Consider the following 16,730-nt stretch of genomic DNA (forward strand, 5'->3'; position numbering starts at 1 on the left):
AAGGAAAAAATTGTGAGATTTTTTTTCAATCAGAAATGTTTTCTTGCAATCCAAACAGGGCATTAGAGACGACTGTTAGAAATCCCTCACTTCCTCTATGACGCATAGTGTGTCCCTGATCTTGCCTTTGAATGAACATGTGTCGAACCTGTCCTATATTTAAGGAAAGTGGTTTCCCGTTTCCTTGTGCAATATGTGGGGCTAAGTACTAAACATTGTGAACCAGGATATTCTGGATGTAAATTCTGTTTTCCTTGCGAGTACTTATTATATGAATGATTGTCAATTGAAGACTTGAAGTTTTTTGGTGTTTGTTTTCATTGAAAGCTTTGTTAATTTACAGAAAGCATGTATCGCGTTGCTGAATGAGAACATATCACTTATAACATTGAAATGTTGTGCAATCTTGATTTGTGCTTTATAGCCCTGCCCTTCTGCCCATCTCACCCTTCATCAAGATATTGCTCAGAGTCTCAGATTCCATCTAGCATGGCTTGGTCTATGATGTCCCATGTGCGGCTTCACCTTCTTGGTGCTGGCCTGACAATTTTGACTGATTATTTGGGGAACAGATGTAATGTACTCATGTACATCCTCTAATCCAAAAATCTTGCACAAGATGCAAAGACACCCTCAAAACAGAAGAAATAGAGATCCATGACATCATTCTAACTCAAATGTTCCTTTGAAACCTTCTTGTGCATGTATTTTGAGCCCTTGTTTGGGAAGACCTTTAAATCCTCTTTGATTTAGATCTTCATAGTAGGATGTTTTTAGCCAAGGTGGCGTTCCAGTCGGAATTCTCACTGCTGCTCCTCCCCAATGATCTCCTGCTCCTGCTCTTCAACCTCGTCCTCATGTCACCAGCGTCCACTGTCATGATTCCATCAAGACTACCATTAAGTTGATGATTTTGCATGATTTGTAATTTATTATTTGTTGACTCTAAATAGGATATGATTTCATAATCAATACAATAATAAGTTAATATAATTTTTCAGTTAATTGTTAATGTGTTTTTCAATCTTCATACTATTTTTATACATACGCTTTCTCCCGGCTCTTCCACCTGAACTTGATATTCCACATGCGCCAACCTACATATAACATGACCCATAATTTATTTAACATTAAGTTATTTCATTTAAGATGTCAGGTTTAATGTTTTATAAAAGGATCTTTTAATATTTTCAAACTTCCCCTCCTTTTTGTGTCTTCGCTTTTGTAGCTACTTAATTTTTAGTGAATCGTCTTTTCCTTGTGGTGTATATAGGATTCAACCTCCTTTATTTGGGAATCAAAACTCCGCCACAAATATTAATTATCAAAACATTTACTTGGAATTATTGAGCCATAGCAATTCATTTAACAACATCAAGATGAAATATGCTCATAGTCACACAATGTTTCTGGAAGGACCAAGGGTGTTACTAGTCTACAAGAATGCACAGAGCTAATCTACGGTTTATACAAATGACCAAATTATACACTCAAGAATTTCTTGTTTTCTCATTTCCCCTTTAATTTTTTTTAATTCGTTTCACATATCGCTTCCCAAATTTGTTTCCCAATCTGGCAACTATGGTACAAACAGTGCTATGCATCAATCAGCTGGTTGTATTGAAGTCTTGCCATAAAACTCTGAAATCGTTCCAAGCTTGGGGATGCCTGGAAGCTTGATTGGACAGTAACAATGGAAAGATCTTGCTGCTCCAAGTAGTAGTGGTAGAAGGAAGAAAACTCAGCTTGCCATTCAAGCTCTTGTTTTTCCTCTTTCTTGGATGGTTTCATTAGAAACTCCTCCAAATGGAGAATTCCCTCCGCATCGAAGGTTTCTATCATTCCCAAATTATGCTTCCCTCTTTACAGTCGAAGAGGAACTCAAATGAAATTACCATGAGAAATCTAAATGCAATGGTAATTAAAGTCTAAGCTAGAAGAATGCAGATTTAGCTTAAATGTGTAGAAAACAAGGATCAAAGCACAAAGCTTTGATACCACTCATAGAAAACAAAGATCAAAGCACAAAGCTTTGATACTACTGTTTATTATTCTTGTCTTTAATTCATGCTAAGCTCTTGTTACTTTCTATGTTAACAGAGATTGTAGAGGTTCATATTTACAGATCAGAGAGGATGTTTGAAAATCACAAAAATATTCTTCTTTCGAGTCGCTTATAGGCAATGACAACACCTTCAAGACAGATTCTCCACTCAAGTACTCTTCTTGAACTTCTTGGATGATCTCTCCATTAAAAGTTTCCATTCTCTCATGGTGATGTAAAAATCAAGGGATTTAACATAACCTTGTCTTCAATAAGGTGGAAGATGAAGAAAAATGAAGCTTGAAGATCAAGCTCAAATAGTCTCCTAACTTTGGCTGAAATTTCCAAAGGGGGGGGGGGGGGGGGGGGTGGTTGGCGAGATTTCCCTCCAAAATGCATTTTTCTAGATCTAGAGACCAAAAATCAATTCAATTTCAATTTCAAATCAAAGGTCTAACCAGAAAAGAGAGGAAAATGCTAATTACATAGAAAATTTACCTAATTAGCCCTCCTAAATGCCAAATGCCAAATGCCTAAAAGTGACATGAAAAATAGCAACAATGACTAAGCTATTCCTACTAAGTGACAAATGACTAAAAACATGAAAAGACCACAAAATTATCAAACTATCGCTACGTGTATACATGATCAAATGCAGCAATCTTATGCCAAATGGGATATGAAGGCTGATGTAGTGAATCCCGTGGATGTCCTGCATCAAATTGATGAACCTGAACTCCTTGGAGGAGGAGCTGCCCTTTTATGGGTTGAGGGAACACACTTTTACAACTTAGTAGTCTATAAAAGACACTAAGATGCTCTGTCTACAGAACTGGACAAACCAGAGATGTAGAAGAGAACCCTGAGAGAGGACAACTAGTAGAGAAGAGGGCTTAATCAGTTGGTTGTGTTCAAGCAAGAGCCTCGACAGACCCAGTCGAGAAGCGTGGAACAAGTCCGAAGTGGTGAACTGATGATAAAAACACAGTTCACAATATCAAAGTACAGATCTTTAGGGGTGAGCTAACTACCTTGAACCTCTGATTCTTAGGCTTTTGCCTTCGTCAGAAAAGGTTATGATGAGTGAATACTCACCTTTCTGATCGTGAAGATAGAACTTCACTTTGATATTCTGAATCTTTGTAGCAATAAAGGTGAAGGTTTTGAACCTGGTTTCACCAAAGAATAAGGAAGCTGATTATAGCTTTCTTTGTCCTTGTCCTCTCTTTGTTTCCCATTTGAAACTTCTATTTTTTGAAACCATTCATCAAGGAATGCAGTATTGGTGTCACTTTGAGATGATGCTAGAGTGACAATTGAGTTTGGACTTGTTGAATCCTGGAGATGGTGAAGCCACATCACTTTCACATTATGAGGCTCAACAATCTTCAAAGAGCAGCATATACTGGACTTCTGAGCTTCGATTTGTTTTAACAATAATGAATCAGTGCTGTTACTGAAATAGTCATCTCGTGTAGTTGTTGATCAATGAAGCTTATTGCATCTGAATGTCTAAATACAGAAACTAAGTTTCAGAATGTGTCATATACAGAGATGCAGTTGAAAAACTCAAAGGTCACTCATTGCCTAGTAGCGGTGGCAAAATAGATAAAACAAAGAATAAATGGGGCCCTTCGCTGTTGAAGGGGGTGGTATTTACTTCGATCCTGTCGAAGTAGAGTTTCTTAGGAAAACACTCCTACAGGGGCTAATCCTACCAACCCAAAAGTTTTCAAAGAATTCAAAAGCCTGAAGGCCAAATTTCATTCAATTATTCATAGAAATCCGTAAGCTTTGATAACATCTATTTATAAGAAAAAGAAACCCTAAATTAAGAATTAATCTCGGTCGTCCATCTAAAGTAACTCCCAATTTATGATTTCTTACTCTATGTAATAATAAAATGATTTCAAGTCTTGTTTTACCTCCCATTCTCGGTATTCAACAACTCTCCTTTAAAATGGTTGAAGCCATCGCGAATTCATGCAAACGTCACTACGAAACTTCTTCTTCAACCCAAGGAAAGAATATACTCATACCAACTAATGTTGTTGAAAAAACGTGGAGGTACCTCGTTGCTTTGTAGCGTAGGCAAAATAGATAAAATAAAGAAGAAAATGGGGTAGGCTACAGATAAGATGACGAAAATAAAACTTGGAAGAACAAGCGCTCCGACTTTCACACTTAGTATTCAATGACCAACAGCACGTTGATATTTATAGGGAAATGATTCATGCGCACCAACGTTTTGATAAACATGTGCTCCGACTTTTGTCGTGTAGTATTTAAAGGGCTGTCAGAGGGAATATTACGGCTCTAAAAAAGCTCTTAAATCCCTGAAATACTACACGACAAACTTGTGGAGCGCATAAATCATTTCCCTATTTATATTTCCTTATTTTAGTATGGCACTCTCGTTAGGTACGTTTTTTAACTAGTATCATAAGGTTATTATAGTTCGTGGAAAACTATAAAGAGGAAAGTGTTTAGTAAACTGAGTAGTGCCAATATCCAAAGAAGAGAGTGGAGATATCACCTGTATAATATCTCAAGCTTATGCTTATATTGGGGCTGTTCTCCATGGGATATATCCCAAGTTGGGGTTCATTTTACACCAATTATGTTGGAGGGCAAGGATCATCCTATGAAGATGATTCTTGACACACGGCGAGCCAGCAAATTTGAATTGCAGGAATCTTCAGGAAAAGTTTGGAAAGGAAAATTATTTCTCAAAATTCCTACGTTTTTACACACTAAAATAGATAACTTGAACCAATGCCTTTTCAAATTTTACTTAGGGAGAACTTCAATTTATGATACTATCCCTCTAAATTAGCCATAATCACATCAATTCCCCCTAAATTGTAAAAAGAAAAAAATTTCCCAAGAAAAGATTTTCCATCTAAAATACTTTTCTTACAAACCAAACAGCTCCTAAATGTGCGTGCCACACTTGCCTTCTTGTGCTTATATTTTTCCAAGGGGGGAAATACTAGCAGCATAATAAAAAAATGTGGGCCCAGTGCAAGTATTTTTCTAAGGAGAAATTATATGGTGCCCGAATGTGCACTTTTCAGCAGATTTTGGCTTATTCAGGAGTGGCCACTCTCAAGGATTTCTATTGAAGGGATTCAATGATAAATTTCTGAGAGTTCTACATTTCATCTCACAATTAAACATGAGATTAGTAAAGCTTCTTATGCTTGGAGCTTAAGGAAAATTCTTTGTTAATCACACTTAGTAGCCCGAATCGATTGGAAATTATGGAGGAATTCTAATTTTATTTCGTTTTTTCCTACTAAAATGAAAAAAATGCACGTTCCGGGCTCATTATCACAAGAAGTTTATGAGGACTAGTAGCAGAACTTACATTGTAGTCCATGCTCTTTTCAAGTTGCTCTAGAGTCGCGACGACTTCAGTCATGGTGGGTCGGCTTTTGGGGTTGGCGTCGGTGCACCGGAGAATTATATTAGCAAATTTACAGGCTTCTTCCATTCGGAACTTCCCTCGTATTCTCGGATCAATGACATGGAGTAATTCGGATTTTTTGCAGAGATATGGTTTTGCCCAGCATGTTAGATTGCCGACAAATCCATCTGTATGTTCTCTGATCGCCCCACTACCGGAGAGTATCTCGAGAAGTAACACGCCGAAGCCGTACACATCGGTCATTAACGTCAAATGGCCTGTTAGATAATAAGTAATCAAATTTGGGTTATGGAAGTATAATTTTATGCCCTATTTGGATTGTAAGAAAACATTTCTGATGGAAATTTTTTTATGGATAAATGTAGATAGCTTATCTAAGCTGGCCACTCTAAATAGGGGGGTGCCTATGTTGTTTGGGTTATGTTAGATATTGATTCTATAGGTCCATTTTCTGCCTCTGCAGATTGAATGGTTAGGATGATTGTATGGAGATAGTTTCTTAGGAACACCCTCTCTACATTAGGTCCTATGGAATGAATGGGTTGGATGAGTCAAACAAAATGGGAGATGGTGTATTTATAGTGGCTAACTCATATAAGCTATCAGAGCTTGACCTCACATGCATCACCCCCAAGATTTTATTGGGAAATTTTTTTCCTTTCCACGATTTAGAGGGAAATGATGAGATTATGGTTAATTTAGAGTGATATCATCATAAATAATTGAAGGTCCATCTAAAATAAAAATTGAATAGGCTTGGTTCCAATTATCTTTTTCGGTGTGTAAAAAAAGTAGTACATTTTAGAACGGAAAATGATATCAGCACATTCATCTTTTAATAATTGCACAGACCCAGCTTGTCTTTTCATTTTTAATTGGCTTCTGAGAGCTTTTTTGGAACTGTAATAACCTTTTAACAGCTCTTTAAATACTAAAAGACAAGATGCATTAGTGAAAATATCAAAACATGGTTGTGCTGATAACATTTCCGTTTAGAAATGTTTTTCCTTTCCAACCTTATCCACAAAATTCTTGCAATGCAATATCATCAGATTGGACTTAATCCTCACCTTTGAGGAAAAGACTAATCTGCTCCTTTGCACTCCTTTTCTTGCCGACAAAGAAAGTAGAACAAACAATCTATGGTAACAACAACTATGTATGACAACTAGAAAGTAAAATTCTTGCAATCCATCTATTTCAGGTACATCCAAATGGACCCAAAGACTATTATTTGGAAAATTTCTTTCCCACAGAGAGTAGAATAAACAATGTATGAAAACTAGAGGTCTATAGGAAAGGGGAAATGAGTCTTTTCCCAGGCAAGCAATATTTCGGTAGTAAGGAATCACCGATGGAAAGTCAAATAGGGAGGAGACAAGCATTTGATTTGTTTAGAATTACCTCGGAGACTAGTGGTAAGTAGTTTTTGATTGCACGGCATAGACTCAGAGAGTAGGAGAATAACTAGGGGTAACATTATATATATATATATATATATGAGAAAACTGTTGGTGAGCTTAAGCGCACCAGGTGCGCTTAAGTTGTTATAATGCCTCCCATTGGTGCGCTTAAGTAGGACCCAGCGGGACCCAAACATTTAAACGAATGGGAGGTGTTATAACAACTTAAGCGCACCAAAAAAATGGTGAGCTTAAGCGCACCAACTGTTTTCTCTCTCTCTCTCTCTCTCTCTCTGAGAGAGAGCACTATTCCCAGGATTTTTCAACCAAAATTCTATCTTTTCTATAGAATTTGGTTTGAAAGTTAGGAGTGGGCATAGATGTCACCTCAGTAGACATGTAATAATTACTTGGGAAACATGTAAGGAGTCTCTTGGGAATTCAATGCAATATTGACAACAAAGTGAGGAATGGCATTTGAAATTCCTTCAAAATCCTGACGGCTGTCGAGAGTTTGTGCAACCAAACACTAAGAAATTTACAGCTGACAAGGACTTCCATGAGAATAGCAAATGACAACCAAACAATACTAGGAAATAGAAATGTGCATCGGCGGAAAAATAAAAATAATAGCCTTCTGGTTATGTTGAGAATTTCACCTGTGGCGAGATACTCTGGCGCAAAATATCCCCGTGTGCCAAGTACCCTCGTCGAAACGTGAGATTTATCCCCTTGTGGACCAAACTTGGCCAAGCCAAAGTCCGAAATCTTGGCCGTGAAGTCCTGCAAGATTGCTCCTGTTATCAAAATCGATTCTCAAAATCCAAAATGAACAGCCTAGATTTTGCGAGCTGTTGCCGTACTGTAAGTTGATATACTTAGGCCCGGATTGTTTAAGATTATGACAACCTTTTGTGAGTGCCCCGCTGATTATTAGACTGAAAATTCCATTTAAATTTGAGTCCAATAATCAGTTTAGCACTCACAATAGGTTGTCATAATCTTAAACGAAGAGGGCCTTTTAAGCTTCATTCGTTTTGGATTTTGAGAATTGATTCTGAGTCAGAAATATCATTGGACTCAAAATTAAACAAACGAATGTTAGCCTTTTGTATTTTATGAAGGGCTGAGATTAATTAGAGGTGATCTAATCTCTATCAGCGTCTGCCCTACACACACAAAAAAGGTGTTTTAGAAGCCAAAATAAAATTGGGAGGGCTTTGTCGAATGATCCAAACCATTAATTCATTCACATACTCAAACATCCCATTCATCGAACGATCGTAACCATCAGATTTATGCTCTTTAAATGGAAAGTTCAAAAAAATAGCCCAACAGGAAAGAAATCAACGGCATATGAGCGTACGAAATGAACGGTTAGGATCATCGAACAAGTAACTAAAGCTCACCTTGTCAAGAAGAACATTCGAGCTCTTGAGGTCTCGATGAATGACTGGTTTTCTAGCATTGTGCAGATAAGCCAAGCCCCTCGCCGCGCCTACTGCAATTTTCACCCTCCGACTCCAATTCAGTCTCGAACTCCCTTCTGTTAACCAAACACAATATTGTTCAAATGTAACGAAAAAAAAGTTCATTGACGCAACGGTTGGGATCTAATCTACTTTACTTCTAATCAAGTAGCTCTCCAAGCTTCCCCTCGCCATGTATTCGTAGACGAGAATCCGATGGTCGCCATGTGAACACGAACCCATGAGCTTCACCACGTTTGGATGGTTGCATTGGCTTAAGAATGTTAGTTCAGTCTGAAATCACAAACACTAATTAATCCTTCACACGAAGAATGGTCTCTTAGAAATCGAACAAATTCATTAAATCAATGGCCAAGAAGATTAAAGAAAGTCCCTGTGAAACTTGCATAACAAAATGCGCCGCGCATCTTTATCAAAACATTGTAGTGCTGAAATCATTTCCCTATTAATTTCCTACTTTTTTACGCATGAAAAAACAAAAACATATCTTGAACCAACCCTCTAAATTAATCATAATCATATTATTTCCCTCAAAATTGAGGAAAGAAAAAAATTCCTATGAGAAATGTTTTTCATGCAATCCAAACAAGGCCTTAGTTACATTTTTTTCAGGTTTAAGCGGATGTGTAGGTTCATGGATACATTTGTTTAAAACCCCTATTTTATATATTGTGAAACAACCAATTACTCCAAAAGCTTAAGCTGTTAGAGATGGTGTTATTTAATCATTTATACTTCAACACTCCCCCTCACGTGTGGCGCCCCTCTTTTTTTTTTAGGTTGGCCATGCACGTGAGTTTTTTTTTAATATTAAGGAGTTGTGGGTGTTGAACCCAGCACTTGCCATGACGCAATAGCTTTGAAAACAACCAATTACTCCGAAAGCTTAAGTTGTTGGAGATGGCGTTATTTAATCTTTTATACTTTAACACCTCCCCCCCCCCCCCCTCACGTGTGACCTCTATTTTTAGGGTTGGCCTACACGTGGCACCTGTGGCCTCTCTTTTGGGTTGGCCATTATATGTGGATTTTTTTAATAACAAGGAGTTTTGAACCCCTAGAGCGAATATACCATGTGAAACAACCAAGTACTCCAAAAGCTTAAGCTATTAAATATGGTGTTATTTAATCATTAATACTTCAAAATATATGCTAGAGAGCTCACCCGCCATTCGCCATCACCTTGTTGTCCTCCCTTCTTGAGCTTTTTTATGGCGACTTGAAGGCCTTCGCCAGGCTTAGCGGCGGTCATGGTGTAGACATCGATCCATGCTCTATAAACCTGACCGAAACCACCTTCTCCTATGAGATACTTGTTGTCAAATTTGTGGGTTGCAGCTTTTAGGACATTGTAGGGGAAGTTGTCGAGAAACTCATCTTTCACATTCTTTGCATTTGTTAGTAATTCATCCTCACGTATGGTTGGAAGGGGGGGTATCAAATCTATATTGGGCTTCGCTGCATTTTTTTTAAAAAAAGGAGAGAAACAAAAAGATGATACAAATGTTAATAACAAGATCTCCAGATTTTTCGGAATAGAGCGACTAATAAGACGTTTTGATGAACGGTCATGATTCAATGTCCATGTAGGCATGTAGCATATGTGCTTGGTGATCGTGATTGTTTAATGATTCTAAATGTGAAGAATGGAGATCATATTCGCTTGATTACAAATGCAAAACATAGACCTTTGATCTATGCTTGATTAAATGTCTAGAATTATCCGATAAGGGAGAGACCAAGATCAGTATGCAAGCCTTGTGATGGCCAATAACATTCATGCACTAGATCATGGACTTGAGCACCATGCATGTGACATTTTTCCTTAGGCTTTCTGTCTTTCGATGTAAAATGTGCGTAAAACAAAATTTACAGCTATTTTTAAGGGGAAAATGGGCGTAAAATTTGTTTTACGTCCAAACAAATGGAGACTTAATTAAAACAAGGAACAATTTCCAATGGCGGACAAAAACTAGGTGGAATTATCAAAACGACCCATGCTTTTCAGAAATTATCAATGAGGGACAAAAGAGAACTTATCATTAAAAGCTGGACGAAAATGCCCTTTTCTTAAGCAACACGTTTTGCTTTTCCACTTTTCCCTATTCTCTCTTCTTTCCCTCTTTTTTTTACTTTTTCATTTTTAACTTTGTTTTTTTTACCTTACCAGTCATCTTCTTCATCATTTAGCCACTATTGGAGGCGGGAAAACTCAAAAACTTGAAACATGAGTTCATTCCCATCAATCTCTCTATATCTAGGTTTTGTTTTTCATTTGTTTTAGGGTTTTCATTTCTCCCTCTCCCTTTCAATGGAGGATGAGGAAGATGAATCGTAGGGTAGAAAGAAAAAAAACAGTGAAAATGAACGACTGAAAAAAAAAAAAAAAAAAAAACAGGAAGTAAAACCGTGCTCATAAGGGACTTGATAAGTCCATCCGGAATTTAGTAACCCCATTTTGATACTGGATAACCCCTACCCAAGAGACTTGAAAACCCCCTTCCAAAACTCCAGTACCCTCGGCCAATTTTAAGAGATTGATAAGCCCATTCGTAAATTGGTAACCCCATTTTGATACTAGATAACCCCAATCCAAAATACTTGAAAACCCCCTTCCAAAGCTCTAGTATCCTCGGCCAATTTTCAGGGACTTGATAAGCCTATTCGGAAATTGGTAACCCCAATTTTGATACTTGATAACCCCAATCCCAAAGACTTGAAAACCCCCTTCCAAAACTCCAGTACCCTCAATGACTTATTAAGCCCATTCGGAAATTGGTAACCCCATTTTTTATACTAGATAACCTCAATCCCAGAGACTTGAAAACCCCCTTCCAAAACTCCAGTACCCTTGGCCAATTTTCAGGGACTTGATCACCCCATTCAAAAATTGGTAATCTCATTTTTTATACTAGATAACCCCAATCCTAGAGACTTGAAAACCCCCTTCCAAAACTCCAGTACCCTTAGCCAATTTTCAAGCACTTGATAAGCTCATTCGAAAATTGGTAACCCTACTTTTGAGAGTTACTAACTCCCTTCCAGAGAGTTGATAAACCCTTTCTGCTACAAAACCCCCTACCTATAGCAACTCATCTAATGGTTACGATTCTGCTCATGATAGATATAACAAGAAATGGATGTTGTTTTCATTAAATGTGCTTCATGTGTTACATCCCAATTTTTGTATTACAAAAAAAAAAAATTAAGTAAATCAAAAAATGTGTAGCCATCCATTCATGTATTACATCAACTTTTTCTTATACAACCACTTGTCTTCCAAAAAAGTGAGTGAAGCCATCCATGCATTATCTCTAGAACACACCCTAAAATACAAACCGCTTAAACCCTAAACAAGATAAATCAGATGAATGAAGAATAGTGCAAAACCCTAAAAAAAGAAAAGAAAAACAAAACCTAGATATAGAGAGATAGATGGTAAGAACTCAGCATTCAAGTTTTCAAGATTTGCTAGCAACAATGGTGGCTGAACAAGGAGGAAGATGACTGGTAGGGTAAAAAATCAAAAAGGTGATAATGGAAAAGTAAAAGAAGAGGGCAGAAGGAAAAAATAAGGTCAAAACGTGTTGTAAATGCCAAAGGGCATTTTCGTCCAGCTTTTACTGACAAGACCTCTTTTGTCCCTCGTTGATAATTTTTGAAAAGCATGGGTCCTGTTGATAATTTCGCCTAATGTTTGTCCCCCATTGGTAATTGTTCCCTAAAACAATGATCCTTCATAAAGCTTTTTCTTATTATAGAAATAAGAAAAGGGGTGCCAATAGGAGTGTGCCAATAGCATCTCCCTTCAATTTTCTGCATTTCTATAATTTGATTACATATGAAAAAAAAAGTAATTTGACCCGCCACAGTTCAAGTTTTATTTAGAGGGACCTTTAATTTATAATGATATGGCTCTAAAAGAGCCAAAATCATATCATTTCCCACTAAATCATTGAAGAAAAATCTTAAGAAAAAAAAATTCTACAAGAAATATTTTTCCTGCAATCCAACCAAGGCCTGGGATTAAGGCCTATAAAAGTCAGTGCTTTAGCTTCTCCCAGTGGAAATTACCTTGGCTTTGAATGTAAGGAAGAGATGAATTTGTCTCTTTATTTTCTCCAAAAGGAAAATCTTGTGGAGGAGGAGGTAAATTTTGGACTGTAATATCACCTTCTTTCTTTTCTGCAACATTAAACATGTAATCAATTTCAACAAAATACATATTGAAAGAAGAAACAACAGAAAGAAATGTACAAATGAAAGCAAAGAAATCAAACCATGGGAAGCTCTTATGGTTTGTGGTTCTTGGATGGGGTCTTTAGCCACTTTATCTAGGCAATTCCCCATCAACCCAAATGATCTTTACATAAGAGTACGTAGTAGTATATGGTCTTCAATGCATTGCTTCTTTGTATATACAATGAGTAAGGAGAGGTAATGAGGATTCGAGTGCTTTGGAAAGATGGTTCCTTGGACGATTATTTCAATGCTGAGATTGTCTTGGTGTCTACATTTCTTAGTTGTTTCATGGTGTGAAGACTGAGGTTGGGAATTTAATACTTGCTATTTTCATTCTCACGTGTCTAACTTTGTGTCTTTTTGTGGCACGAGTGTCACTTTTGAGCAGTGAAGAGTTTTTATATAATGAAAGGAAGCGCATTGAGAGAGTCTCATTTATGTTGTGGCCCAACAAATGAACGGTTTGGATCATTCTATGAAGTGGGTCCCACTATATCTTCTCCGTCGGGGGCCCTATAAATGAATGGTTTAGATCATCCAACAATGTAGGCCCCACTTTTTTGTTTTCTACACTTGTATGCATAAAACAATTTCAGAAAATAACAAAAATACACCTAATCATGTGTAAATTTTCAAAGAAGAAAAAAAACAGGCGACATGAACAATACGAGAAGAACTAGGCTCGGTCCCTCCCCGACTAGAAAACCTTTCTACTCTTAAAATTAAGGCCCTGTTTGGATTGCAGGAATTTTCTAGGAAAGTTTGGAAATGAAAAATATTTCTAAATTTTACTACTTTCTTTTGCGCGCGCACACAAGCACAAAAAACAAAAAAAAAAAAAAAAATTTACAGCCCACCCTATACAATTTATACTTAGATAGACCTTCAATTTATGATAATGTCCTACTACATTAACCATAATCATATCATTTCCCTATAAATCTTGGAAAGGAAATTTTTTTCCAAGAAAACATGTACAGTGATAAATGTTTTTCTTGCAATCCAAACAGGGCTTAAAGACTAATATTTATAGCTCTTAGCCACTATCTTATTTCTTGTATGTCTAATTACAAATGCCACGACAATCCCCATTCCAATTAAGCAGTCAAGTCATCAAAACTCTCTTTTCTAGTTCACACAATTCAACTTCTCAAGTGAATTCAAATCTATCTCAACTACCCAAAACTTTCCCTTCATCAAAACACCCATTTCAAGACCCACTTTCCCTCTTGGAAACATGCAAAGGGATTGATCAGTTCAATCAAATCCATGCACAAATCATATCCACTGGCCTTATTCACAACCCTTTTGTTGCCACAAAACTTGTTGTCTTTCTCTCTTCACATCCTTCTCTTAGAAGCATAGAAAATGCTTGTTTAATTGCTGATCAAATCAACAAACCAGATGTTTATATATGGAACACTATAATTAGAGGTTGTTTGGAGGGTAAATATCTCAAAGAAGCAACTTTGGTCTATGTTTATATGAGAAAGAAAGGTTTGAAGATAGATAGTTATACACTTTTGTTTGTGATCAAGGCATGTGGGATTTTGTCAGGTGTTTTTGAAGGGGAAAGTATACATGGGCAGGTTTTCAAAATGGGTTTTGAATCAGAGATATTTACACAGACTGCACTCTTACAAATGTATGGTCAGTTTGACAAACTTGTTTCTGCACAAAACCTGTTTGATGAAACTACTCAGAGAGATTTAGTTATGTGGAATACTCTTGTTTCTACATATGCTCAGAGAAACCACCCTTATAAGGCACTTTCAGTTTTATGTGCCATGATTAATGAAAATGTGAGACCAAATGGAGTGACTGTTGTTAGCATTCTCTCTGCTTGTTCATCCTTGAAGGCCTTGAAAGAAGGAAAATCGGTCCACGCTTATGTGATTAAAATCCTTGCGGGTTTCGATGTGTTTGTTTACAATGCATTGATTGATATGTATGCAAAATGCAAGTGTTTATCGAACGCTCGTCGGGTTTTTGAAAAGATGATAGTAAGGAATGTAGTTTCATGGACTTCTATGATTAATGGATATAGTGACAACAATTACCCATATGAGGCATTGGGTCTGTTTAGAGAAATGGAGTCTCAAAATGTAAGTCCTGATGAAATCAGTTTGTTGGGTTTGGTTTCTATGTGCTCAAAGTTAGGAAGCTTAGAGTTAGGGGAATTGGTTGATCAATATATAAAGAAGAAAGGGTACGGACAAAGTACTTCCATGGCAAATGCTCTAATGGATATGTTTGCTAAATGTGGTAGCATTAAGAAAGCTTGTCAAATTTTTAACAGAATGGCGGCAAAAACTTTGGTTTCTTGGACTACTATGATTCAAGGGCTAGCTATGCATGGGCATGGTATTGCGGCGCGTATCAGGTTCTCTCAGATGCAAAGGGAAGGGTTTAAGCCCGACGGAATTGTCTTGCTTAGCATCTTATGTGCATGTAGTCATGCAGGATTAGTCGATGAGGGGCGGAGAATTTTTCGATCCATGACAGAAGAGCATGGTATAACACCATGGATGGATCACTATGGATGTATGGTTGATCTTCTTTGTAGAGCGAGGTTAGAAAATGAGGCATTTGCGTTTGCGGAGAGTATGCCGATGGAACCAGATGCCAAAATATGGCGCGCCTTACTTGGGTTATGTAAAGAACAAGGAAATGTAGCTCTGGGAAGGCAAGTAATGAGCCGCCTGCTTGCGTTGGAGCCCAACGATAGTGGGAATTATATACTGATATCGAATTTATATGCGACAATTGGGGAGTGGAATAATGTGAAGGAGATCAGGAATGAAATGGGATTCAAGAGAGTGATCAAAAGGGATCCTGGTTGCAGTTTGATTGAAGTAAATAACAGTGCAAATATGTGATGGAAGAATTCACCTCCCCATTCCTTACAAGTTATGGCTGTTAAAATGAATCTCAGCCTCATTACATGAAGGAAAAGATTTTACTTGATATATGGTCAAATTCCAACTTGCTCCTGGTAATTTTACCATTTTTTAAGTTTTAACTGCAGATCACATGTTTTCAAAAGAAGACATACTTTGACCTATACTGTGCTGTGGGCAATCTCTGCACTTCTTGTAATTATCATGTACTTTATTCAATAAAATTTGTCTCCTATACAAAGAAAGAAAAAATAAATGTTAGTTTTGCAGCAATTCTTATTTCATCAGACAACCATCTTATGTGTAATAGGATTTGGCCAGGCATTTGAGACGCATTGGTATTGGACGATTCTCCTTTTAGAATTGCCTTTAGTTGAGTCTTCAGGACGGAGGATACTACAAGGACACATTGGATAAAATCCATGTTCCATTGGTAAAGACTTAACTTCTGTCATGCGTTGCTAGGAATGTGACTATATAAGTACCCTTTTAGTCCAATCCGTCGGTAAAGTTCAACTTTGATGGCAGCTCTAAAGGCAATCCAGAACAAGCAGGAATCTGAGCACTCTTCTGTGAAAATGAGGGAAGAACACTTCTATCCTTTTTCGGGGATCGGCTGGGTCGTGTCAGATGAGGTGGAAGTGAAAGCGCTTCTTTGGGGCTTGAGATTGTATGTGAAATCATGGTCTGATCAGTTAATCATTGATGAAGATTTAGCTAAATTACTGGCGTGAGCTAGAAACAAGGCTCCTGGTCCATGGAAATGGGCCAGCATATTAACAGAAATTTGAGATATTTATTCGATTGTGCGCCCAGACTTGTAGGATGACTCGTCCACATTGCTGTAATCTGGTTGCATTTGTTTTCTAATAAAATCTGTTAATCTTTCAAAAAAAAAAAAAAAGGGTCTTATTCTATCTTTGCTGATTGCTAGCAACTCAGAAAGTTATTAAGTGTTCTCTTTTGGAGCAGAATCATAGGATTTTAACCATAAAGTATATTTCAGATTGCTGTCATTCAGATCCCATTGCTGGCAGTTTATGCAAAGGATTGAATGGAATGCTAAAGGCAAAAACATAATGGGAAATCCCCAATTACCACGCAAAAGATGTCTCATCCCATGATTTTCTTTCAGAATCATGGATAAAGCAATTTAATCAAATATTATACGACTAATCGGCATTTATCCAGTGAATAATGTCAAGAAAATCAGGAATGAAA

At 37.2% G+C, this 16,730-nt stretch overlaps 1 protein-coding gene and 1 pseudogene across 1 annotated transcript; one reads left to right on the forward strand and one right to left on the reverse strand.

The window, feature by feature from the left end:
- Positions 1 to 258: 258 nt before the first annotated feature.
- On the reverse strand, positions 259 to 9,961 carry LOC143857625 (putative serine/threonine-protein kinase PBL11). Its single transcript, XM_077368076.1, has 6 exons — positions 9,533 to 9,961; positions 8,505 to 8,640; positions 8,287 to 8,423; positions 7,537 to 7,660; positions 5,415 to 5,731; positions 259 to 873 (listed from the first exon to the last, which is right to left on the reverse strand). Exons 1-6 carry the CDS (start codon positions 9,959 to 9,961, stop codon positions 856 to 858), a joined length of 1,161 nt encoding a protein of 386 aa, XP_077224191.1. The 3' UTR covers positions 259 to 855.
- Positions 9,962 to 13,682: 3,721 nt separating this feature from the next.
- Positions 13,683 to 15,488, forward strand: LOC143857626 (pentatricopeptide repeat-containing protein At1g08070, chloroplastic pseudogene; annotated as a pseudogene).
- Positions 15,489 to 16,730: the final 1,242 nt, after the last annotated feature.

This window comes from Tasmannia lanceolata, unplaced genomic scaffold, assembly GCF_043159265.1.
Source record: "Tasmannia lanceolata isolate RefF3 unplaced genomic scaffold, GAP_Taslan_0.1 ptg000025l, whole genome shotgun sequence".
NCBI classification, from domain to species: Eukaryota; Viridiplantae; Streptophyta; class Magnoliopsida; order Canellales; family Winteraceae; genus Tasmannia; species Tasmannia lanceolata.

Excerpts from the sequence above, each read along its gene's own strand:
- LOC143857625 (XM_077368076.1), bottom strand. The coding sequence starts at position 9,961 with ATGCCTACATGGACATTGAATCATGACCGTTCATCAAAACGTCTTATT. Across the intron at positions 7,661-8,286 it reads CGAATGTTCTTCTTGACAAG|GACTTCACGGCCAAGATTTC; the intron begins GTGAGCTTTAGT and ends GCAATCTTGCAG. Across the intron at positions 5,732-7,536 it reads GCCAGAGTATCTCGCCACAG|GCCATTTGACGTTAATGACC; the intron begins GTGAAATTCTCA and ends ATTATCTAACAG.